At 46.3% G+C, this 27,692-nt stretch overlaps 1 protein-coding gene across 1 annotated transcript in view; it reads right to left on the bottom strand.

Moving 5' to 3' along the window:
• Positions 1-27,692, bottom strand: part of ITGB3 (integrin subunit beta 3) — a 511,657-nt gene that overhangs the window by 360,659 nt on the left and 123,306 nt on the right. The window contains exons 6-7 of the mRNA XM_069634154.1: positions 13,268-13,429; positions 1,693-1,788 (exon numbers count right to left, since the gene is read on the bottom strand). Of these exons, the coding sequence (XP_069490255.1) occupies positions 1,693-1,788; positions 13,268-13,429 (258 nt within the window). The remainder of the gene's footprint in view (positions 1-1,692; positions 1,789-13,267; positions 13,430-27,692) is intronic.

Below are 27,692 nucleotides of genomic sequence, written 5' to 3' on the forward strand. Positions count from 1 at the left end.
ACTACGAGGTCCCTTTGCGGGTTGGGGGATTTAACGCCTGCTTTTTGCAGGCGTTAAAAAGCAACCCGCAAAGGGACCCAGGGAGCTAATTACGGTACTGCAATTTGCGGTACCGTAATTAGCGTCTTCCCCATTCCCATTGAGCCCTATCGGCCAAAAATGGGAATGGGGAAGGGCAATGGTGGAAGCGGGAATAACCGCCCCGCCAACCTTGGAATGGGGCGGTAATTCCCCTTTCCGCCAAGGCGGTGCCGGTATTTTACCGGCATGAACCATGGCGCTAATAGCGCCATGGTTCTCCGCCATCCGTGTAATGAGGCCCAATGTCTTGCTGGAGCCCCGCTCCGTCCTGCAGACCCAGGGGGTCCCACACACGACTCTCACAGATCATGTGCCTCATCAAGCAGACCGCTTTCAGAAGATGCTGCATTCGTGCCGAGTCTTCTGAAAGCAGTCTGCTCGTTTTAGCACAGACTGGTCCTGCAGCACAACCCATTCTTCGTACTGGAGCCTGCGTACAGAAACTGACAAAGCCTCACATACAGCTTTGCAGCTGTTCAAACTGGTAAACATGTCCTGCATTTTACAGAAATGTCTTTATTCGCGTGAATTTTGTGACCAATCAAAATAGAAGAGTCCATTATGCTCTTAAAAGGTTTGCTTAATGAATCACTATAAAACATGTTTGACATTTAAAATTGTGGATGTTATGTTATTCCCATAATGCTCTTTGCTTTTATGCAAATCGCCAGGATTGGGTTCTATATGGGGCCCCTGCTCCCGAAAGCCCTGCCCCCTCCTAAGAAGTGACGGTTCCCCCAATAAATGTTTTCCATTTCCAGCACTGCATTAACCACTGAGGAAGATCGAATGCATCAAGAAAGAAGACGGTCTCGCCGGCTTCTCCTGCAGACAAGAAAGAAGCATACAACCGTGTTTCTGCTGCACAAGGGAGGCTTCAGCCAAGCTCCTACCACTGGTTCTGGACCTTGTTACACATCCTCATTGGACTTCTAGTTCCACATTATGAGTTTAGTGGGATTAGCTAATTCTGCCACACTTGATTTCCGTTGGAATGGGACTTAAATCCTCCACATTCAGAGTTTTTGGTTATTCCCCATTATGGAGTCTTATAGGACTCAATTGGGGTTTGGGTGAATTACCAATAGGGACTATTCTACTGGCGGTAATTCCTTTATTATTATGCAGGAAATACCTCAAGCCATTTCCTCCAATTTACCTCCATACTCGCTGTGATATGGTGGAGTAGTGAAAATGGTAGTAATTGCGTTACTGCTATTTTTTACTGTTATCAGCATACTCGGATTGAGGGCCAAAGTGTGAAAACATCATGCCCAGTTCATTAAAGGGGGTGCTCCTCTTCCATTTACAGATCTACGTTTTGAATTAGTGAGGTACCGTCAAGCCTTTGGACATCACTGGCCTCTGCTTCTGTCGTCCTCTACAGTCAGAGGACTTTCCGAATCACACCATGTGCTATACAAGGGCTTTTAATCAAGTAATATAAAAAAACACAACAACAGTTGGTAAAATGTAATATAACAGTATTTAACATGATCGAACATGAAATGATAAAACCTGAAGACCGACACACAGACTATAGAGCGACCATAAAAACCAACATGGCACATGTAACCAGATACATTTCTTTGCCCGTGTACCCATACATACCCGGTAGAGATCGACCACGTCGCTTGTCACGGCAAAGATCAGGTTGATGTTATTCTGTGAAAGTTTCTCTGTCATCATTCCCAATGAAGGATAGTCCTAGTATAAAAGAGATTGGATTGATAATTGTAGATTATGTTCAGAGGGTTTCGTCAGCGCCTTTTTAGACACACGTCACTCCAGTAGTGTGAAGAAAATCAAAAGGATAACATTAAAGAGTAGATAATTTCTACCAAGTAGACTCAGAGTTCAAGATATCGTCTCCCCATGCCATCTATTGGTGGAAGCTGAGTGGTGACATTTCATCAAAATCGTAAGGGTGGCTACAAGTGACATCACATGCCCTTTGACGCCACAGGAACTAACATCAGACAACCTGTGATACATAAAAAGGGCCATTACATGTTTTTGAAACAAGATTTATTGAACACCTGTAGGAGAGGAGAGATACTGGAGATGTAGAGATACTGTATATGAGGGGCAGTAAGTGGGCCATGACATTATATTCAGAGGAGGCAGTAGAGTACAAACATCAAATAGCTGGAATACAGACATCAAATGGAAGTGCACATTTTTGTAGTAAGCACGTTTTAAAATGATCCACTTCAGGATGAATAGGGCATCTGTCCAGTTTGCACTGTATATATATTTTAACCCAAACTAACCAATTAACACCTTTCCTATTAATTGATCATTTACCCTTAACAAAGCAGTGCAAACCAGGTTCAGATGAAATGTTAAAAGTAATGTGCTTTTTTGACAGTAGAAGTAAAACGTGCAGGCAGAGTGCATTAGCTGTGATTTCATTACACAAGCTGCGAACGAAAATATGCAATTTGTAGGAGGCGCTATTGTGTGCTGTAGGAAGCAATTGATACAAACATCTTTGGGAGGTGGTCTCTGAGGGAAGAAATGCCAAACAGCTTGGGTGATGTGTATACGTCAGGAAAAAGGCAGGTTTTAGTGAGATTGACAGTGTTAGCATATAAATTCAGGAGACAGAAGGGGTGTGGGTACAGCTGAAAGAATAGCAGAGCAGCAGACAGAGAGCAGAAACGTGCAGTGCAAGATTTTCCAGGAAGCTGAGGCCTGGAGCTGTGTCCTTTGTGGGTGGCTGGGCTTTGTAGTATCTGCGATACTCCCGTATGCTGATAATCCAGTTCAAAGGGGTTTCCCGTGATAACAGCGAGAAATCTCACACACACGGGAAGTGAGTATTTGTAAAGTGAGGTGCATGTACGGATAATTGGGTTTATCTTTACAGTCATTCAGGATCAAATGGTCATTTTATGAACAATGTCTTTTTAGCATTTGAAAGATATAAATGCGGAAGTGTAAAGGGAGAAAAAGAAAGCTGGCCTGCTGTCATGTGGATGTTTAGTCATGAATACAGACTGGTCAATCTAATGTAGAGGTGCTATTTTGTATTAATGTTCATACTGCATAACCTGTTTCAAATAATAGTGCATATAAACAATAGTGCATATAAAAGAAAGGCATTTTTAAAACGGAATCAATGGGGTTGTGTTTTCTGTGTCTAAGTGTATTCAATGACAAAGATGGTGTGAAATTACAGGGAAGAGCCCCAGTGTGTCAAAAGAGGTAAGACATTTTACCACAGGCGGTAAAACAGGAGGAAAATTTGGTACTCTTAGCAAGCAAGTTTGAAAACGTATGTTGAATGGGTGATTGGTGAATCATTCACAATGGAAAACAAATCAATAGTCCAGCCTCGTACATAAGTGGCTGTGGTGACAGGTAAAATTCAAGTGTGTTAGGCCCAGTGATCTGTGTTTAGAATTTACCCTAAATAGAATACAGGTAATGGAGGGGATTCTTGTCAAACCATAAAGGTCATTACCATAACCATGCTGTGCTACCATTTTACCACAATAGTAAACTACCGCCAAACTAGGTACAACCCTCTGACAAAATCCCTAACACACCTGAGAGTGCATCATGTTAAACCAACAGTGATTGATAACAAGCAAAACCAAACATCTACTAAAATTAGCAGGAGGTTAAGGTGCTTTTACTTTAACCGCTAGTTAGATTGGTTAAATCAAGAGTATTACAAAGAAGCTTATGGTAGTTGCAACCAACAACATAGGGATAGTATTTGCTAGCTACTGCCCACAACAACGCCCCCTATGGGAACCCTCATTTAGTGATAACCTTGTAAGTCTGTATTTCACAGAACTCTTGAGCAGGGATTCGCAACCTGTAGCTCACCGGAGCTTTTAGCCCACAACTCCCATCAGCCCTAGTAGCCAGTGTAACCAATGGTGCGGGATCATGGGAATTATAGGCCAAATCATCTAGAGAACCGCATATTGTCTGTCCCTGCTATAGATGGTCCTTCAACCTCCAGAATAGTCCATGTCCCTTTGGCCTTTTGTATATTCCTCTCTTTGCAAGACTGCTCTTCTGTTGCTTATTGTTAAGGGGATTTTTCTTAGGCCAAATTTCTCTGTCCCATATATATCACTCTACTTAGTTTACAAGATGCTTCTTCTCAGTTATAAAGACTTTCCAGTGGAAGTCATTGATACAATGCTATTCAATAGAGTTAAGTAGGAGGTCTGCACCTGAGACCCCATGGAAAAGAGAATGCCAAGGAAGAGCTCAATGAAGGATTCCACCCTCCAGGTTCCATACTCACTACCGCCTGTCACGGTGATTGCAGAGGTGAGTATGATGCCACCAGATGGGAGTATAGCACTTTGATTCTGGATGGGCCATGGTCAGAACAAGAGCCTTGCAGCCACGGAACAATACAACCAAGGTGCAGAGGTGAGTACTGGAACCCCCAAGGAGAGCCGTACGTGATGAAGTTGCTTTAAGAACAGTAGATGTTCAGAGCCTGCAGAGGTAGCCTGCCTAGCAGCAGCTGGAGAGGATATGGCTGCACAGCTGGCAGAGCAGGGGTCAGCATAGGAGCCCCGAGGCACCGTAGGAGTGGAACCAGCACTCCAGGAAAAGTCTGGGATCTCTGGAAGGAAGATCCACAGAAGAAAGGAAGTCTGAGTCATGCAGTTGAGGATCCCGCAGAGCGGAGTCCTTGGAACAGTAGCAGGAAAGGTTGGGGTGCGACCCAGATGGGCAAGGTAAGCAAACTAAGACTGTAATGCCAGAGGAACAGAACACATCATCCAACTGAGGCCAAGGGGACCACCTCACAAAGAAGGATCTACGTGATCATAGCACATTCCAAAAAGTCAGAATTACAAAATAGCGAGGTCCACTGTGCCCCTTTTTGCAATTCAAGCTTTTTGGAATTTGTGCAATTGTCCCCGCTTTCCCTCTATGATATGATAGGTTATTTAGAACGCGCTTAGTACCCAGAGGTTTCTAAGCGCGGACCCGGGGATCGAACCTGTGTTGCTCCATGTCATTTTGTTTCCAAGGCTAGCGCATTGCCCCTGAGCTATCCTCCCACTTTCATGTATGCAGGGTACACCCCTGCAACCCCTGAACCTGATAATACAGAACTTGGGGACCGGGGGACACCCCACATCCCCTGCTCACCTAGTTCAGTATTTTAGGATTCAGCATTTTTTATTCGGTATTTTGGGGTAAACCCATAAAGAACAGGCGAGGAGATGTTGGAGATGGCAGCTGAAGAACTTCGGATCAAAGGATGGGCAATAGTGACCCTGGCTGGCGGGCACAGCTTTTGGTTGAAATAAAGGGCATCCGACACACCGGTGCAGGTCTTCATAGCCAGAGAATGGTACCAGGGTTCCACTACATGATGTGGACATTGAATAAAAAGTCCAGGAGAGGAGACAGCCACACCGAGATGCCAGAAGCAGGCAATGCTTGGATTCCAGGCTCAAGCATCACAAGCAAGCCCTGGAAGTTAGAAGGGAATAACATCAGCTTCAGGGGATTGCTCCAGGTGGTCCCGCAGGAGCAAGGGAAAGGAGCAAAAGGAGCAGTATACAAGGTTCCTTCTCGTTGTTCACGAGGCAGAGCTTCACTGTTACTTTTCTTGCAGTCCAAAGATTCTGTTGCAGAGCTTTCTATGACATCCTTGAATCAGCCGTCTCTCTGGTGTGGTGAATGAACTCCCCTTTTTACAGTGTGTGTGGGGGGCATCCGATAGGGACGGGTCTGACCCAGCCCCCAAAATGACATATCCTCCAGAGGATTCCATGTCCCTTTACCAACACTTGTTTTTTCGAAGTAATATGTTTGGAAGCAATTGCTTTCAATTTGTATTTTTAATTTGGGGGGTCCTCACAAACCCCCCCCATGTCCCTTTACCAACACTTGTTTTTTCGAAGTAATATGTTTGGAAGCAATTGCTTTCAATTTGTATTTTTAATTTGGGGGGTCCTCACAAACCCCCCCATTCCCTATACTATTATCCCTACCACAATCCCCTCCCCTTCCCTTTTAACCCCTTATCCCCTATATGTTTCGATTCGTTTTTTCAAAGTAATTTTTTTGATGAAAATGACTTTGACAAAACATCTGTCGGTAAAACCCTCCAGAGGTTATCTCGTTGTTTCGCCAACAGTAATGACTTCGTGATAATTAACCACAAAGTAATTACGTCGGAATGTCATTGAAATAATATAGGTATTTGTGGGTAGGGTAAAAAAGGGGTGGGAGGGTTTGGGGAAGGGGCAGTAATAAAGGGGAAGCAGGAGCATGAGGGTACCCCCCCCAAATAAAGTACCAGAAGGTAATTACTGTTGGCGAAGTGAAATGGAACCCTCGGGAGGGGGCAGGAAAGGAGTCCCACAGACTCTCCCTTCTCTCAGAGACAGTACATTGCAACATTGCATGGAAAAAAATCCTGCACACTCTGGGAAAGGACTACAAGTCCTAGCATTCAGTGAGCCACAGGGGATAAAACCTTTAAACTTGAAACTCCTGGTCACAGGCAAGCAGGGCACAATAGGAAAACCCTTTAATTATGGGAAGCCTGATCATGGTGTTCACTGTACTTGCGAGCATTTAAATAACACCGAACACGTAAGCACAGAGGTTCCCAGATATCCCGAACAAACAACATACTTGTAGACTCACTGCTCAAATACACATATGACATGCAGTTAGTTTGTAAACCAGCTTTTCCTTGGTTAGAAGAAGCACGCAAGTCACAAACTCAAGACTCGTGTTTCCAAAATGGCCCTGATGCTCCGCACCGAGATAATACCTTGGGGCCCAATCAGAGAATCTAATTTTAAGCCATTATATCCTGGCCCATAGAAAAGACCAAAGGATAATAAGATAACATAGTCATAAAAAATTCAAAAGAGAATCAGCCAATCATAAGACCCAATGCAACCCGCCCAGAGAGAGAACCAATCCTGAGCCACATTGTATAATCAGGCACTACCTAAGGAATATAAGAGGTGATCGAAAACAGCAGGGAAAGCTGAACAAAGGAACGAACCAGAAGTGCTGATCCCAATTCCTGGATACATGGGAACTCCGCCGTTATGGTCACCTTGTTGAGGTGAATACAGTGGAAACTCTGTCGGATCCAAGGCAGAGGTTGCACCAGGAAAGGTGTTGATGAGAGCTTGAAACGTGCTACCAGGTCCCTTCCCAGTGCAACTTTCTAAGAGGAAGAACCCCTGGGAGGAGTGTGTGAATACCGGATGCGTCAAAAGGACCCTAAATGGGAGGGTAGTCAGGAGGGAATACCCAGTTGGCTGAGAGGGACCGTACAAAGTGAATGCTGACAACCAGGGTGTGGAGACATGTAACCAAGTGACTGCTGATAAACCTAAGGTTTGGGGGAGACCTGAAAGTGAACCCTGAGAAGCCCAAGGTCTGGGAGAGACCTGAAAGTGAATCCTGAGAAACCCAAAGTCTGGGGGAGACCTGGAAGTGAATCCTGATAAACCCAAGGTCTGGCGGAGACCTGAAAGTGAATCCAGAGAAACCCAAGGTCTGGGAGAGACCTGAAAGTGAATCCTGAGAAACCCAAAGTCTGGGGGAGACCTGAAAGTGAATCCTGATAAACCCAAGGTCTGGTGGAGACCTGAAAGTGAATCCAGAGAAACCCAATGTCTGGGAGAGACCTGAAAGTGAATCCTGAGAAGCCCAAGGTCTGGGGGAGACCTGAAAGTGAATCCTGATGAACCCAAGGTCCGGGGGAGACCTGAAAGTGAATCCTGAGAAACCCAAGGTCATGGAGAGACCTGAAAGTGAATCCTGATAAACCCAAGGTCCGGGGGAGACCTGAAAGTGAATCCTGAGAAACCCAAGGTCTGGGGGAGACCTGAAAGTGAATCCTGAGAAGCCCAAGGTCATGGAGAGACCTGAAAGTGAATCCTGATAAACCCAAGGTCCGGGGGAGACCTGAAAGTGAATCCTGATGTACCCAATGTCTGGGAAAGACCTGAAAGTGAATATTGTCAGGCACAGGTAACACCAGACCAGGCAGCCTGCCGAGCTTGAAGCCTGGGAGGTACCTAGAGGGAGGTTGTAAAAGCAGGAAGACGAGGAAGAGTGCATTTGTGAGCAATCCAGCAGGAAACTTCCCAGGAGATGTTTTCTGTTTTGTTGTAGAAGATTAGGGCTGGACATTTGAGAATATGATTTGTGAACACTTTAGTTGGCCATTCCTTGCAATTTTGTGTTACAGTTTATGGCAGCCAGGAGGCCCAGGGCTCATTAACATGTGAGCTGGAGCGTTCTTGTGGCGTCATCTTCGAGCTTTTCATTTGTAGATGATGGTGTTCCAGGAGGAACAAGGACTCTAAAGTATTAAATAATTTCGACACTAATCTTTGAAGGCGATGGACACCTGAAGAACCATCCTGCTTTGTATAATTCGATTGCTGACACAGTTTGCTGAAGAAACATCCTTATTATTTCCAGATACTCCCAGGATGCCTGTACTGGCCTTTAGTCCAACACCCTCCCTGGAATATACTTTATAAAGACCATGTTGTGAACCACAACTTTACATAATTTCACATCCTTGCTGTTCATGGCCTGTAAGAATGTCATTGTATTTTCCCTTGTTCCCTCCCTTGCCTTGAAGCGCTTTGAAACACATTGTGTATAGGCGCTATATCAATAAACTAGCATATCATTGTCAAGAGTACTGACAATACCACATCGGATGCTGCACGAACACATCCCAGCAATTGATAACATACTGCTGAAGGGTCTTTTATCTTTTATGTCTAATCCACAGTGGGAACCACCTTAATCTCCAATCACACAATCATGCACCATTTGAATGGAAATCCCAGACAGCCATTTCCCTCAGGCCCCCACCGCTGCTCCCACACACCCCTCTGTGAGCAGAATGACCCCACGTGGAGGTCCCTGGTCCTTACCTAATCACACAAGAACACTAAAGTACAGTTGCCTGGTTACTGGATTTCCAAATAACTAGAGATGCTATTTTGGGAGCCCCGAGGAAGAAAATCTCTTCTGTGTGCCAGAAAGGTACACGGCCACACACCAGGATGAGGGTGACCCTGCTAAGGGGTATCTCGGTGGCAGCCCCGATCTCTGGGGTCCTTATGGGTCCCCAGAGGGTACTATAAGTTAAAGATTTGTATCTTCAGTGAGAATCGGATGGGAACCACTCTGCAAAAAATACCCAGGAACATCAAAAAATAAGCAAGAACAGTTTAGGGGACCTGCGACAGACAAAGGGGGGGTTTTCTATCTTACTTTAAGGGATTGGCTCCAATTTTCCTTGGTCTCAGGTTGCTTTTTTTCTTAGCAGATGCAAAACGGCAAATTTAAAACCGAGAACATATTCACCAATTAAATAAATTATTCAAATGAGTGTGAGTAGCAATACCTATTTAGGTGAGATGGCGAAGTGCTGATTCGCATCATGTACATTCCACGGGCGAGTCCAGACTCCAACAGTGGCCGAAGTGAGCTGGAACGGTCGGTTACGATGTTCCACTACTTTTATTTGTTACTGTTAACAGCTCCACTACTTTTTGCAACCATTTTCACCATTTCGGAACTGTTCTTTGTGAAGTTAAAGCACTATTCTCCATTTTACCACCGGATTTCAGCCAACCCGTTTCAACCCAATTGGCTGCCAACCAACATGACTGCAACCCTTAAAAAATGTGTTTCCCGTTGCTCCCCGACCGGAGTCAAAGTTCCACTACTTTGTTGGTACACTTCTACCACTGCACTCCATACATTCTCTTATGGTGTGTCTGCTGGGGCAATCCTCAGACTGTGATTCGAGGCCGCCCCTGGTGGGGACGTTCTGGCAGATGCAACATCTGCCCCCGCTCTGAGCCTTCTTTCTTAGGGAATATATATCGGGACAATGCCTGCGAGATCTGGAGCCTTGCAGTGGCCTTGTCACATGGCAAAAATCCCCAGAATTCTGTGTCACGTGTTCATAAGGGCTGTGTGTTGTATCTCTGCTCAGAATGTGTACAGTTGTTTTAGTAACATGAACCACGATGTCAATGAGCACATAATGTCACGTGGGATTGGATATTTGCCAAACACTGTTCAGCCCATATTCATTGGTTTAGGTCTGTATGACCGAAAAGAATGGACCTTTTCCAATATGACCGAATTGTTTCGGGGGGTTTTTTGTTCGAAAATGCGGGGGGAGACCCCCACCCCCGACTTCCCCCCACCTTAACATATTCCCTTACCCCGCCCCACATATATATTTAATTTAATTTTAGCAAAATTCCAAAACAAAACGATAAAAAAAATGTGGTCAAATTGAAATGGTCAATTTGGCCTGCGATCAAGTATGCTAATACCTATTCATTGACATGTGTTGTAATGTAGCAGTGATTTGCAGCCAGGAAAACATGTTTTTCTGGGCTTTAATAACTTGGGTACTGTGTGGGCAGGTACAGGTTGTGTGTAGACATGCTACCTGTATGGCCCTGATACTCACCTGGAGGTATCGTCCTTGCCTGCAGTGCTATCACTCCAAGTGCCAACCCAATAGGACCAGGAACATTAGACATGCATGTGGGACTGGTAAGTTAGCTTCACACATGGCATGAACCTTGATGCAGAGTGCTTTGTCATTTTCCTGTTCAGATAATGAAGTGTCCTCGGGTTTCATTAGTGCTAAATGTGTGCACTGCAGAGCAACAGTCACGTGGGCGAAAGCCTTCATACCTTTATACTTCTCTGGATCGGTACAAGAAAGGGGATGTCATGTGTTTTATTGATAAGATGGCACCATTGCCTTCTCTAGAATGTTGCAAAATGCAGGGTGTGATACCCAATCAGACATGAACATAATTCACTGCCAGCTTCTTTTATTTTATTTATTTATTTAAATGTATATAGCGTGCAAACAGCCCTTGGGCATCGAGGCGCTGTTACATGTGATGAACTTAGTTACAGAGGGCATCAGAGATGCCTTAGGAATCAATGCAGATTAATTACAAACATTAATACATAGTGGGCAGGCAGTATATGTGGCAGCCAAGTAGTGTTGACAGTAGGTGAGGCCTATGGTAAAGGTTTAGATGAAGAGTAGTGTCTTGACCGCTTTGCGGAAGGCCATGTGTGAGTTTTTCGGCTCTGAGAGATGGCGGAAGGGCGGTCCATTGTTTCTGAGTTGTAATAGCGTTATCTTGCACAACGCGATTGTTAGTCGGTGTGGTGCTTTGCTTGTGAGTCTTGGGAGGATAACTGAGAGGCAACGCGTGCGCATTGGAAGAAAAACAACATGAGCGACACCGGTTCGATCCTCGGGTCCGTGCTTAGAAACTTCCGGGTATATAGCGCGTTATAAATAACTTATTACAATAATAGTGCTGACCCCAGTGTGAAATCTCAGGCTTATAACATCTCCTTTTGGCATCCTGTAAATAACCAGAATATCTGTTCATGTTCTTATTATTCTAAAACCCACATCACATATACAAAATTAACCGCACGCAAAAGGTTACCATCCACCCTATTAGATGTCCAGCCAATATTTTGCTTATTTACATCTTTGTTTTATCATCACCCTTCTTTTTATGGCAGCTCTTAAGAAGGTAACATCAATAAAACCATTTAATTAATCTTCCTGCCTCAATAAACACATCAATGCTATATTACCATTAAATATATTATGTAATCTCCACAGTTTTAGCAGTGTTCTTTGACGAGTATCGGCATGTAAAGTGTGAACAATCTTAAAGTGCTGCCAGGTTTCTCTTCCCTGTCCACGCTGGCACAGCTTCATGGATCTGGCATCAGGATTACTCAACAACCATCTGCGCTGGTGACTATTAATCAGTAGTAGCCTAGGCCGAGTCTAAACCTTGCCAGGATGGTTACTGGTTACCCTGTCTGCAAGCCTTAGTGCATGTTCTCCAGACTTGTTGGCGACTTCTCGTGTGTGGCTTGTAGGCGGGTCTTCTGTCGGTGGTTGGTGGGTGTTGGTGTTTGGAGTCTCTATGCGTAAGGATTTCCTTGGGTGGAGGGTGGGAGCGGCTATCTGACTTGTTTCTGTGCGCTCCTGCCTGCCTTTTGCGTGGGTATTAGCATAATTCACATACAACATTTGATCACATTTTTTGGACCTTTTTTTCAGTCAAATTTAATAAAATATATATATGGGGGTATAGATTAGGTTGTGGGAAATTGGGGAGGGGCGTTGCAGGGGCTCTCCCCCTGCATTTTAGACTGAATAAAAGGTCAAATAAATTAGATCAAATGTGATTAGGTCAAATGTTTTGGGTCAAATAGACCCAAACCTTTGGTGTGTGCTGTGTTCACTGCGTCTTCCCTGGTGCAGTTGAGCTGCTCGCTAATCTAAACCGTTTACCGTGTAACACCAGGTCCATTACTGGCTGAACATCCATTTAAATCATGCCTCAATGTTTTATGGCTGGTAAGGCAGTGTTCGATATTAATACTGTTTTTTTTTACTTGATTTTGTTAAGGGCTGTCTATGCACTCTGTGGCAGTTTGACGGTGGTCTAAGTGCCTTGCTGTGTGAATCACAGGTCCTAATTCGCTTGGCTTTTTCGTCAGCATAATCCATCCCAGTGTGCAGGTTCTTGAGCTTGTTAATATTGAGGTTAGCACTTAGCAGCAGAGTGATTGATTGGAAAATAAAACACTGTATTACTTTGGTTAAACTTTGCTTCCCGGCCATAAAGACCACCTTTTTGCAGCCCTGTGGGCACCTCAATGCCTACTTGTCACCAAAAAAAAAAGAAATTTAAATGAGTAACTATCCCAAAAGTTCTTCATGGTTTAGGCTTGGAATTCCTAAGCTCCTAATTCTCACTCAACACCCTCCCATTGACCAGTTTTTGCCAGTCTACTTACTCTGCACCCTAAAAAAAAAACTAAATGCGACCTAAGGAGGCAGAGCCTCTTCGTTTCTGAGTTCAGAGCTATGGAACTAGATCCTGATGGCTCTCTGACTCTAACCAGGTCATCCAGGTTTAGAAAGGTCCGAAGACCTGGCTCGTTCAGGACTGCATAACTTCAGCCATCCTCTGAACTACTGTCTGCTCCTTCCTCCCCTCATCTTTTCCACAGGTGCTTTGAAGCCACTTGTGTGTGGCATGCAGCGCATACAAGAATGAACAAGGACTAAACAAGCAATTGAATTCCAAGTCAGCCCCAGTGCAGTGCTTACCAAAATGGTGGATGCTGAATAGTGGTTGTCTGGCCCCATGTGGCACCTGCCATCATTCGGCTGCACGATCCCCGCCAGTCTCCCATCTAATGCAATGTGCGTCTTGGCATCCGTGGTGAAGACCAAAAGGTGGGAAGATTCGTTCCTCCAGCCGATCTTCTTCTGTGGGAGAGAATTGAACACTGTTAACATTCACAACAGTCTTCATGCAATGCTGGTAAACCAAACGAAAGAAGATGATTGGCCGGACCTCATTCAGCTACAAGTATTCTTACGATTGCTTCAGTTCCCAACTACCTAACCTTGGGAGAAGCTGATGTCCTAGAAAATAAAGCTTTTGCAAAGAAGGTGGCACCACCTCTGTAGACATAGTAACTTGGATTTTGAGGAAGGCGGGTCCATTTCTCTATATCACGGAGGCCTCAGAGAAAGAATAGGAGGACTGCTACTGGACACAAAGGTTCACCACATAAAAAGGGAGGACCTTTGAGAAGAGAGGGCAACGCAAGGCATGGGTTCCGATTTTGTCTTTCTGGTTTCCAGCCCACTGAAACAACAGTAGTGGTTGAGTGGCGGATATTGGTCAGGCCAGGCCCTTGTTTCTAGGATCTAGTAGATCGGAGAGCAGCTTTTGGAATCACCTACCTGCAGGTTCTCACTCGGCATAAGTGAGGCGTAGCTCGGGTCCCTAGGCAGACCAGGCCCAGAAACCATACATAGCCATACCAAGGCTGCTTAGGGTTACTTTGCCATAGCCAAACCTTGATAGGTTAAAAAGTATATATTAATCATTACCACTGGCCATTTCAATTGCTCTGGACATCCCTGGTTCTATTATACTTGTCATCCTGCTGTGCCACTAGGGTTAGTTGTTCTTCAGTGGCCGTCTGGAGTGATGGTCCTACAGCCCCTGGCCTTCTATCCATGCAGTCATCCTTTGGAATGCATTGCTCATCCCGTGCTTTTTCTCTTTGCCCCCCTGTGCAGAGCCTTCCCTTTTGGGTCTTTTTGTTACTGGGTTTCCATGCCGACTGCAGCTCTGTCTCCCAGACTAAACTGCCTTCAGCATCTCTTCTCAGCCAAAAGTGTGCAACTTAAGACTCAGGGCACCATACACAATACTTTCCTTCCTGCAAGTAAAGCGATACGCAGAGGCATCGGAAAAGTTGCCTCAAAAATGTCATTGGTGATTTACAAATGCTGTTGGAATGCGGGCACAATCTGGTGAGCCCTGGTGTGAATTCACATTCAATTGTGTAATCTAGGGAGTGCAAACGTTTACCATTTTGAAAAACACATACCGCTTTCACAAACAGGCTGCACTTCTCCATCCCAGGAAAAGCCACGCATTCTGCGGAACCTGTTTGGAACATGCACAGGGGGGTGAGCAATGCACACAAGGATGTTTCTTTCTGACTCGTGTGCATTGTTAGAAGTTTGAGGCAGCATTAGAGGTCACATCGATTTCGTCTGCTTTGACAATGATAGAAAGTCCCTTTTCTCTTTTTTCGACACTTGCGAGGCAAATCGCGGGGAAATGGGCTCCCAGCATCCAGGCCGGAACCTGTTACACACTGTGTTACACACTGTCTGACATGCCCGCAAGCCACTAATGTAGGCAGAGGCGCTGGGCAGTGTTGTGGGGGTGGACCTGTCATCACACAGGCCAGCTCAACCAGGAGTGCGGGGACGCAGCAGATGAGAGTACTGTGATCACACGGGCCCTCAAGTACATTGCTGTGGTCACACAGCCTTCGATTATTGCCGGGATCACCCAGGCTTTGCGCAGCAGTGCCGTGATCACACGGGCCCGCTCGGTTTGTTCCATGTTCACACAGAACAAGCAGACAGGTGGCCATGAGCACATGACGTTACCCATACATGAATAAGCCAGACACAGAGTTGCCATACAAGGAGTCTGCTGCCGTACTAACTGCACGTGCTGGCTGAAGCTCCTTTCATTGGGAGCCAATCATGACACAGTCATGTGACTCACACTCTTAAAGGGGACATCAACACAGACAGCACAGTATTTGGGCAGGTGCATGAACCCCAAATAACTGTGTACAGATCACCTTTGCAAATTAGATGCCGCACACATTTCTCTGCATCAAGCAACCACTAAACGGCCTCTTTTTAGTTGCCTGCTTATGCATACGTTTTATTTATTTATTGGCTATTTGTAAGGCGCCCATACAACAAGTGGTGTTTTAAGACACCACAAGACAAAAGGGGTGAGGGAACAAGGGAGAAAGATACAATAGCGGTCCTGCTCGTCTTGTGATATTCGGATCGTGCAAGTGATATATGATATGATATTATCATTTATTTGTATCGTGCTCGTACACAAGTGTTTCAGAGCGCGACAAGGCAAGGAGGGGAAAAGGGGAGAATAAAACAACAATCTTACTAGGCCCAGTGACATTGAGAACGCGCAAGTGCATTTCCAGAGCGCGACAAGGCAAGGGAGGGGAATAGGGGAGGAAGTGCAGAACAAGAAGTGCAGGGAGAGGGGAAGGGGGAAGTGCCGGTCTGCGCAAAAGTGAAGTGTTAAGGTAGGAAGGGAAGGGTGAAGGGGCGAAGTGCAGGAGCTACGTGGAGGCCTTTGTCGTCAGCGATGTGGTTCGTACTATCACAAATTCAACACAAGGAGCATTTTCTGAGCTTTTGCCTCTAGAAATTCCATAAACATGCAACAATGGGGTCGAAAAAGTGCCAGTCGATGCAAAAAGGACGAGCATTCTTGTCCTTGGCACTTAAGGGGTTAATCGATCTAAGGGCACAGAGATTCGTAGAGCCTGGGGGCAGATATAGGTTGGCAGGGGTGTGATTATTGGTAGGTCCTGCGCAGAAATGCAATTTCCCCTGAATCTAGCCTACAAAAGAGGAGAGCAGGCGCAGGGGACAGAGCCGCAGACCTAAGTGCAATCTGTTGTGACTCGGGATGCGCGTTGTTCTGTCGTAGACCTTCCCTCAGCCTGCCCCAGCACGCATTCTGGTGCGGCCCAATTCACAAAACAGAATCGGCCTCCTCAAAAGGCTTTTGCGTGGCCTGATTCACCTGTACGAATCAGCCCACACACAGAATGTACGTGCGTTGTCCATTTGTGTGTGTGGGGCACGTACGAGAGGATGAGACTTTTTGTGAATCTGCCTATCCGCGTCCCTTCACGCAGTAATCTACCTGCCAAGAAGCAGGATTGAGTCTCTGGCGTTTTAGTGTCCTGAAGCCAGAGAGGGAAGTGTAATGTAAATCATTGGTTCGCCTTACCACCAGCTGGTTTGCTTTTTACAGAGCGTACCTTTGGTTCAAAGGCTCAAGAAACACAGTTGGACCCTTTTTTTTTCTCCCGGACAAGTTATGGAATCGGCTCAGGCGGGACATTCAAGCACTGCCAGTTTCCCAAGTCACAGTTAGTTAAAGTGAGCAGCACAAAGCGCCCATTTAAAGATGTGTTTATATCCATGATGAGCACTATCTTGACATGCAAAAAAGTTGATTCATGTCACTAATCAAAGGTTGTCAACATCAGGAATAACAACAAGCTGGAGGTTTGTTGCACAGGATCTCCATATCTATCCAAGTTTATTTCCCAACTTCCCTTGTTGCATGTCTTAAATCACTGAAAGTACAGTGGGGTTAGATCGATTTTTCAGGTTGGCGTTATCTTGCATTCTGGGACTTACAGTTTCACATTCAGGATGTGTAAATGCAAGCCAGACTGATACTCTTTTTTTGGCTTAACATGTTGCTATAAGGATTTGCCTTTTGTTATTTGTCTTTGTTATGCAATTTGCGTTTTTTGTAAGTAGACTCTATAAGCCATGAATGCTGGAGGCCCTGAAATAAAACCTATTTTACCGAGTAAAGCTTGGAAGGTATGTGGTCAAATCTGCAGAGTGGATTCAATTCCCCACGTCACTGTCCAGCCAAGGTGTGTGATCCTGGTCCCACTACCTGTACCCCTCCAGAGCCCCCGCCCCCCCACCGTCTGTCCGGCCATCCCACTCCCTCTTTTTTGGATGCAGCCAGAGCACCACTAGTTCCTTTTTTCCACTGCCGCCACTGCCTGGAGCCTTGTGGCATGTGTGCCTGCCATCAAAGCAAGGTGGCACACATCTAAGGCAATTGTTGCATTTTTTTAGATGCTATTTGCTTTTGGCGCAATGCCCTGGCAAACCCTCATACATGCAAAGTTGACGCTGGGTGATCGGTGGGTCTCCTCACCAGAGTGACTAATGGGCTTCATTCAATACATCTATCAGGGCTTTGTTGAGTGTTGGTTACTACATTCATTGTCTGTTCCAGTCTGTCAATCATGCACCTGGACTGGAGTGTATGACTCAGAGACCGGAGACACTTGACAGCTTGGTTTGCATTTTCTCTGATACATCTTTATCCAGAAATAGGCACACATGTTTCTAAATTGTGTACATACTTTATTCACATAATAACTCTTTCGCCTGCCGAAGCACACATTCTGTCATCAAAAACCATCGTGCAATGGAGTGAGGGGGAGAGGCCTCACTGCACCGACCATGGCTTCTGGATTGTTTTAATTTACATTTGTAGAGTATTTATTTCACCAAAGCACTGTATACTAAAGTTAAATGAATGCTAGCATTCTTGCATGATGGAGCTAAGGCGTACAACATGAGATTACAAGTATTGCAAGGGAGTAGGCAGGGGTATGTGCTTGCAATGCAGAGCAGAAGAAGCGTGTGTAGGTGCAGATGGTAAGGGCAGGGGTAGAGGGCATGCCAAGGTGTGGGAGACGGAAGAGAAAAGGGGAGGATGCAGGAGTGATGACAGGGAGAGCTGGGTAGGTGCAGATGGTAAGGGCAGGGGTAGAGCATGCCAAGGTGTGGGAGACGGAAGAGAAAAGGGGCGGATGCAGGAGTGATGACAGGGAGAGCTGGGTAGGTGCAGATGGTAAGGGCAGGGGTAGAGGGCATGCCAAGGTGTGGGAGACGGAAGAGAAAAGGGGCGGATGCAGGAGTGATGACAGGGAGAGCTGGGTAGGTGCAGATGGTAAGGGCAGGGGTAGAGGGCATGCCAAGGTGTGGGAGACGGAAGAGAAAAGGGGCGGATGCAGAAGTGATGACAGGGAGAGCTGGGTAGGTGCAGATGGTAAGGGCAGGGGTAGAGGGCATGCCAAGGTGTGGGAGACGGAAGAGAAAAGGGGCGGATGCAGGAGTGATGACAGGGAGAGCTGGGTAGGTGCAGATGGTAAGGGCAGGGGTAGAGGGCATGCCAAGGTGTGGGAGACGGAAGAGAAAAGGGGCGGATGCAGGAGTGATGACAGGGAGAGCTGGGTAGGTGCAGATGGTAAGGGCAGGGGTAGAGGGCATGCCAAGGTGTGGGAGACGGAAGAGAAAAGGGGCGGATGCAGGAGTGATGACAGGGAGAGCTGGGTAGGTGCAGATGGTAAGGGCAGGGGTAGAGGGCATGCCAAGGTGTGGGAGACGGAAGAGAAAAGGGGCTGAAGTGGGAGAATGGAAGACCAGGCTCCCGTCCTTCACCTCTCGAGCTTGGCCTAGAGGGTCACGGCCCAGACACCCGCCGCGAGAAGAGTTCGTCCAGTTACCAGACGACCAGGTACCATGGTACAGGAACATACGGATGTGTCCACCTGCCTGCCCAGCAGCCCGCACTGACCGTGCCGACACCTGCGGCTCGGATCAGCTAGACTAAAAACCACACGTCGTTAGAGATGCCATGACGACCTAGACAACGGGAAGCACATCTGTATAAATATACACACTTAACATTCCCACACCAATCTACACGAAGAATATACTCAGTGCTCTGACGTAGGCGACAGGCATATTCACGGACGTGCATCTTTATTATTTTTACATAGGCTTTCAGAGTACAGAAACGCAAGACGCATCATGAACTCATCTATAACGCTTGCTCATGCTTCCCTTGAAACCCGTTACCACCGTGAGAGGTATAATGGAAACACGATATTGGTCATGGAAATATATGCCACTATAATCTAAAGCACCCATGCACGAAATGGATCACTTATGCACCAGGCCCAAGTAGGCCTCAAGCAAGAGTTCCGTGGACATTAACAAAGCAAAAGTCAGGTTGCTGATCCTGCAGAATGAGCCTGGTGGAGCACCCAGCCAAGGTCGCAATGTTGCAAACCCACATCCAAGAACAAATCATCAAAGGCACGATGTTGCAACCTTGCACTCCGCGTACCAACGTTAGAATCATATCTACAAATTAAACCAGACACACAGTGGAAAAACAATATTAATTGTGCAGAATTCTGCCTCAAACACGGTCCCGCCTCACGTGACCAAGCCGAACCTGACGAGATGCCAAAACCCAGGAGAGACAGGGCGTCTGGGTCCCGCACTACGAGACACAGGCCGGGACACTTGAAAGGCTCCATGGACACCTGCTACAGTGGGAACGGTCAGCTCCCACCTATAAATAAATCCTCACATTGTCTGCATGTACCCATATTGAAACATTGTTGCAAACACGGGTACACCGAGAGCTGGGAACAACGGTGGTCCCAGGCTGGGGAGCTCACGGATGCACCAATCAGAACATGGGGCTCTTATCTCACACGTCATTAACATTAGCCAATCCTCAGGGGTCTTCATGTAACAATTCTTATGTATCTAATTGAAGGGACAACCCAGATATACCACCTGACTACACCTTGACCACTAATATCATTCTCTATATGTGTACTATACTAACCCTACCACTCGAGCAACCAATTATGAGTGGCGGTAGGTTTTTGTTAACTTTTTGAAGTGACGCAAGTAGCGCGTCATATTACAGTAAAAAGGGCCTGCGAGCCCCACGATTGTGTGTGTGTCAGGACGAACGCGTACGCTCCTTGACCCATCCCTGCCGTTTGCATAATAAACAGCAGAAGTTGCCTTGCTCCTTGTGTGTGCCTCATACTCTGTCTCGATCCGAGATATACACGGGAGGAGTTGGGGCCTCCCTGCCCGGAGGTCTGCGGGCGGCCCGGCCGACCCCGGCAGAATTTCCCCCCGACAAGTTGGAGGCACTGCTGAGATCTGTTTAAGATCGACTTTTATTTTTAATTTTTCCAGGCACTCCCGTTGCGAGGAGGCCCGGCGGCGCGGCCCCCTCTGCCGTTGCCCCCTTCTGAGGACTACAGGACCATCGCGGAGCTGCGAGAGGACCGGACAGCGCAATCCGGATATTGGCCCTCGGGAGCCGGTTGAGAAGTATCCCGCCCGCGGTCGGCGAGTGTCCAGACGTGGTCCAGACGAGGGGAGGTGGCGAGCCGCTTGGAGGGGTGCACGCAGTCGAGCGGCCCTGCATCGAGAGAACTTGGTGAGCATGACACGCACAACAAGCAATGCGAAATTGTGAGGGAGGGGGAGGAAGTAAATAAGGGAGGAGGGAGGAATTGTAAAGTGGCGAGGGTTTAGTTGAGTGTTGCTAATGGAATGAATGGTAGCGAAACGAGTGCGAAAGCAGGCGGCTAACGTTACGCGAAAGAGGGGGGCGGGGCACGAAAACATCACGTGAAGCCGCTCGTAACAGTGAGCTAACGTTACGCGAAAGAGGAGGGCGGGGCACGAAAACATCACGTGCAGCAGCTCGTAAGACACTGATTGGCCTAAATCGCGACTACGTGTGAGGATGGGTGTGTGGTTTCCTACGATTTGATATTTATTATTGAATGAGTAGATGAGGTTCCCTATTGTTCGAGCAAGAAACTCGATAGGTAGATGACGTTTCCCTGTGGGCGGTGGCTAGTTACGTAGTTGCCCAAAACGGAAGATAATTGGCTGGTTAAGCCCTCCTGTTGAGGGGCGTATCACACGCGAGGCGACGCAGCGTGCGCAGTCCGGTTATAGTATTGATGAGATTACCTTGTTCCAGGAGAGACAGGAAGACAGCTGTAGGGTTAGCGGGGTAGATTACAAGTGTATTTTGAATTTAAAGAACATAACACGAATATACCAGTAGCTCGAAGAAATCGGTGACGTCACCAGTAGGGATTTAATAGGATATCGTGAGCACAAGGAACCTTGGGTTCGAGAGTGGTGGGGAGGAGAAGTATGATAAAGGAACTGATACGGAGATAAACTATAAACCAGTGGATCGAAAGAAGAAGGGGAAAGGGGCGTGGCTGCGCACGGAGAACGCCGGCCACGGCAAGTGTAAAAGGGGGAGGAGAACGGAGAAACAGGACAACTGTATAAGATCGTCGTAAGGGGTACGCAGCCGCAGGGGGCTGCGTGCGCTTCGGCCGCAGGGGGCCGTAGGGGAAGGAATATAATATAACATCACATTTATTACTATTGCATAATTTGTCAAAGGATTGTCGTAAGTCCCCACACTTGCGGGGCGAGGTAAGCAATACAAGGTTGTATATTGTAAATTGGTAGTAAGGGGAAGGGTAACAAGGGGAGTACAACCATGTCATCCGGGAGAGGGTCATCGGGGAGAGGGTCGGGAGGGTGGGGGAACACCCTCACTACCCCACTACAGCACATATGCACCACACTGCCACCACACAGGGAGAAGTTAATTAAGTACAGCATAGAGTGGACCCAGGGGACAGACAACAAAATGTTAACACCATGGCCGCCTAATGGTAGTTTCGATCCATATGCCCAACACTCACTACTGAACCATCTGCACAATACATACAAGGGGAAGAAGTTGGCAAACCACGTGGAGGTGTTTAACTTATGGAGGATGTTCCAGGGGTCTCGACCAGGACCAAATGGAATGTTCACTATGGGGGAAACACCGGAAGAAAAGGAGATTAAGAAAGAAGGAACGGGTGGGGAAAAGGAGTGCGAAAGCACAAAGAATACGGGGAACGAAAGACAGGGAGGAGAAAAGATTGATAAATTAGACGACATAAAAAAGGAACCGAGCAATGAGATACCCATAACACCGGGAGTGAAAACAGAGGGAGGAGGGTTGTACCCTTTAAGAGAATTAGGAGAAATAGAAGGACGGTTAAGGGCGGCTGAAGGATACTCAAACCCGACATACAGCCCTCCACCATATGTAGCTCATGGGAAGATACCACCATATGTAGCTCATGGGAAGATACCAATGGGGGAAGGGAGGATTAGAGAAGAGCAGACTGTAGAGATAGGAGAGGATGAGTGGGTAGCTGCACAGATATTGTTGAAATTACGAGGCTCACTAACTGGAGAAGAAAGGGAGGCGGTGAGGAGAACAAACGAGGATAGTGCCAGAGAGAGTGAAATGAGGGGAGAGGAGCTACTACGGCAGAAGGAAGAGATTTTGGAGGAAAGATTAGCAAAACTAAGGGAAGAGCAGAATGAACTGATCAAACAACTTGAGAGGGAGGAAAGAGAGAGAGTGAGGAAAAGGAAAGAAGGTAAGGACGAATTGGAAAGATTAAGGGAACGAAGCGAGGAACAAAAGAGAGAAGCTGAAAGGGTAAAAGCAGCAGCAGATAGGGTATCAAGAGTAGTGCTGAGAGAGAAGAAGAAGGAAGAAGAAGAAAAGGAAAAAGAAATGGAAATATGGAGGAGGAGGATAATATCTGAGACAGCTAAAAAATATGAAGAGGGGAAGGTAATAGAGAGTATAGTAGAAAGAGAAAGGGTGAAATGGGAAAGGAAGAGGGAGGATGAAAGGATATTGGAACAGATGAGCAACGAAGTAATGGAGGAATTAAAAAGGAAAAGAGAGGAAAATAGTAGGGAAATGGAGGAAAGAAGTGAAGAAGGAAGAGAAGGGAGGGGTAAAGAGAGTGAAAGATGGGGAGATGTATATAAAAGTAGGGAGGTAGCAACGACATCAGCACTAGGGGGGACAGTTGGTAAAAACGAAAGGGGAGAAAGAGACCTAATAGATTTAAAAACAGTAACAATAAAAGGAAAAAAGGCAGAGTGGGGGGTGGAATTTATAAATGATTTTTGCAGTGAGGAGGAAGAAGGAGTGGAGAAGGATGGAAGAAGGAGTGAAAGGGAAAGCTTAGATAAACTGTACCTCACTAGAACAAACATAGATTCGCCCTGGATAAGTAGAAGAGGGGAGGAGCTGGAGAGAAGTAAGGAGGAAACGAAAAGAATAGAGGAAACACAAACCAATGAAACCACGCCACCAACATCTCCATCACGCCGCCCTCCCACGTCACTACCTACGTGTTCAACCACCGCACGCTCTCTGCACAGAATAAAGCTCGCGCCCTTCATGAACGAACTTACACCGTATGCATGTCGGCTTAGGGACCTCCCTAGTCGCAGGCAAGACAGACAAATAAACATACCCTTATTGAACACAGGAAATGATGAAAGAAGGGGAAAGGAAGAAGAGGGAGGTAGGGGCAGAGGTAGTAAGGAAGAATTTGAAGTAGTAAAAGAAATGGGGGAAGAGGAGGGGTGTGAAGACTCAATATCATGGAGCGTAAAGGGTGACACAAGACAGAATTTAATGCCACTGCTGGAGAGAGGAGGGGTTAGACCACAATATGTACCTTGGAAACATACGGATAAGGAAAATATAAAATGTAGGCTCCCATCACTAAGTGGAGGTGCGGGTAAGTGGATATATGAAATGGAAAAACACACCGCAGGACAGAAACTAGCAGTAGGAGATGTGAAAGGCCTGTTAATATCAATATTAGGGGATAGAGCGGATGACATTTGGAAAAGAGCGGGATTCCATGGGGTAACAATAACAAACACATCGCATGATGGGGCACCATTTGCAAACTGCAGACATGCGCTATGGCAGGCACTGAGAGTGCAGTACCCAGACACCTCAGACATAGGAGCCATTACTTCCCGTAAGATGGGTGAAAATGAGGATCCTGTTGATTATATCCAGGACATTCAAGAGAAGTGGCGCATGGAGACTAGAGAACAATGGGACAAGACACCAGCCATATTTTATCATATACTAGTACAAGGGCTCCCAGAAGGAGTTCAGAAACAGCTAAAGAAAGTAGTAGGAATGGAAGCAAAACCATGGCCAGAAATACAACTGACTATAGTACATCACTGCAGGACATGGCAAGGAAAGATGAAACAAAAGGAGGAGGACAGGAAAACAGAAGAGGCCAAATTAGTACAGAAAAAACTTACTAAATACACAATGGAAGGGGCACTAATAACTACGCCCACACCAATGACCCAAAGCCCAACGCAAGTAGTGGCTGCACAAGATCCAGCTCAAATAGCGCCCCCACAAGGTGTAATACAGCAAGTGCCGCCTCTGCAATTACACACACCGAACATGGGAGGAGGGTACCCAATGCAAGGAACTGGGTATTATAGTTATAACAGAGGGAGAGGAGGGTTTATGAGAGGGAGAGGATATGGATATAATACCCAACAACAGGCTGGGGGACTCAGGAATAACTACTCCACAGGGCAACCCGTATACCAAGACAACGCAGGGAGCTTCCCATGGCAAAACAGGGAACCACCCGTGTGTTGGAGCTGCGGAATATTAGGACACATGTCACGTACATGTAGGGTCAGGCCAGGAACACCAGCATGGAATGAGCAAGCACAACCTAGGACATCACAAGAACAGCAGGGCATACAACAGCAGCAGATGTCACAACAAGGGAGTGGCCAACCACAACAACCACAACAGCAACAAACCTATTCACTACCACAACAACAAATAACACAGTATCTGCCACCGCCACAACAACAAGTAGCGTTAATACAACCACCACCACAAAATGAACGAACACAATTGGGTGGGGTGACGGTGTTGGGACACAACCCTTACACAGGGAATGGCCAATCATTGTACCCCCAATAGGACAGCCCACAGACGGCCTTGGTGTGTCCCATCCTGTCAGTAACACCTAATAGTGCGGAGGAGCCACGCATAGAGGTAACGATAGGTGACAAAAAATTATCATTTCTTGTTGACACCGGGGCGACCCGGTCTTGCATAAGGGAAGGTAAATTTAAGATGTCAGGCGAAGCCATGAACACCCAAGGATTTTCTGGGGCTAAAGGGTTGGTTCCATTTACTGATAACGTTCCGTTATCTATTGGAGATTATGATCTGTCAGTTCCACTTTTGTATTATAGTGCCTCGCCAGTAAATATACTGGGGAGGGACATAATGAACAGGTTGAACATGACGATCTCGTTTACAGAGGATGGCATAATTTGCTCTACTCCAGGGATTAACATGCTCGCAGCACGACAGATTTTGCAAGCATACTGTGGACAGACAGCGATTAGGGCGGAGCCAGTAGATGGCGAGATATTTCAATATGGCACTGACATGGCATTTGCATGGATGCCAGGGATAGAAGGGAAAATATGGAGGAGACCAGCAGCCTATCTATTCCGACCAGAAACACCAGGTAATGAACTAGAAGGGAAGGTGTTTGCAGTGGACATTGAGAGCATTATTGCAACAGCTGATTATGTTGCTGTGCACGCCCAAGATAACGAAGGGAGAGCTTGGAGGGCGGTGATAGCACTAGCAGAAGGGTGTAGGCTGACCCAGGTGTCAGATGAAGAGCTGTTCTCAGAAGAAAAGGAAGAAAATGAAATGGTGTTCATGATGAGCGTAGAAATATGGCTAAGAGTGGCTCACAAACAAGTAGCACAGAAAATTGCAATGGCACTTGAGGCACCCGCAGGCACCCCAGTCCCATTTTTTAAGGAGGATATGTCAAAGGTGCCCAAATCATTATGGACTATTAGCCCTTATGACGTAGGATGCATAAAAAGCATAGGGGGTGTAAGGATAAGGTTGAAAAAGGGTGCCATATTACCAAGAGTGAAACAGTACCCATTGTCAAAAGAGGCAGATGAGGGCATATATGAAACCATAACGGCCCTTATAAACAATGGCATATTGGTCCCCTCAGAATCACCATGTAACACAGCTGTGTACCCGGTGCGCAAGGCTAAAGGGGGGTCTTGGCGCTTCATACAGGACCTCAGACCCTTGAACAACATAGTAGAAGCAGAGTATCCAGTAACAGCAAACCCGGCCACAATATTGTGTGGCATTCCGGCAGAAGCATCACGTTTTACAGTGATTGACCTTAAAAATGCTTTTTTCTCAATACCATTACACCCAGACTCACAAGATTTGACAAGCTTTACTTACCGAAATACAAAGTGGAAACATACCAGATTACCACAGGGGTATTGTGAATCACCCTCAATTTTCAATAGAGTAATACAGATGGATTTGGGTAACGTTGAGGTGGAAAGCACAGTGTTACAGTATGTGGATGACATAATAATTTGTAGTACAAACGAAAGCAAATGTAGACAGGACTCCTTAAAAATGTTGACAATATTGGCTGAGAAGGGGTATAAGGTAGACATGGAAAAGATACAATACTGTCAGGAACAGGTACTTTACATTGGCCAACTGATATCTCAACATGGAAGAAGGATTGCACCACAAAGAGCACAGGCCATCTCAAGCACTCCCGTGCCACAGACTGTGAGAGAACTACAGCAATTTTTGGGGCTGTGCAACTACTGTAGAGCATGGGTATTTGATTACAGCTCATACATAGGACCCCTGCTTGAGGGTTTGAAGGAAGCAAATAAAGGGGAGAAAAAGTTGGGATGGACTATGGAAATGAGGGAGGCATTTGACGAATTAAAAGACGCAATATCAACTGCTCCAGTACTGGCATCCCCAGACTATGAGCGGCGCTTCTTTATTTTCTCACATTGCGACTCAGCAGTGATGAAAGCAGTATTGGCCCAAAAAACTAGCATGGGCTATAAACCAGTAGCATTTTACAGCGGTCACTTAGACCCTATAATGTTAGGCCAATTTTCTTGTGAACAAGGTCTCGCTGCAGCTGCTTTTGCAGTAGAAAAAGCATCAGCAATAACTATGGGGTGTCCAACTACACTATTTGTGGAACATGCACTATTTGCGATATTGAATAAACCTAAGTCCACACTAACAACACAGAGGGCATCAGGTTATGAGATTATTTTGTCTAAAGCTGAACTAGCAATTGTTAGATGTAGCACGGTTAACCCTGCAAGGTTCCTAGCAGAAGTAATTGAAGAAGGAGATTACGCCCACGACTGCACCCAAGTAACTGAACTATACTCATGTACTAGGAAAGTTGAAGAAAACGCACTAGAGGGAGGTGAGCTTTTGTTTATTGATGGGTCATCAACTATTGATCAAGGAGATGGGATTAGAAGGACTGGGGCAGCTGTAGTAAAAATGATGGAGGCGCCGGTGTGTGTGGCTATGAAGTGTGTACAATTACCACAGCATTACTCTGCTCAAGCGGCGGAACTCGTTGCACTCATATTGGCATTAAAGGAAAGTTTTAATAAAAGAGTAACCATATATTCCGACAGTGCATATGTTACATCCACTGTCCACTCAGGGCTATCAAAATGGAGAAGAAGAGGGTTTAGGAGAGCTGATGGCACTCCAGTACAACATGCC

Source organism: Ambystoma mexicanum, chromosome 13, assembly GCF_040938575.1.
Source record: "Ambystoma mexicanum isolate Mex_15411 chromosome 13, UKY_AmexF1_1, whole genome shotgun sequence".
NCBI classification, from domain to species: Eukaryota; Metazoa; Chordata; class Amphibia; order Caudata; family Ambystomatidae; genus Ambystoma; species Ambystoma mexicanum.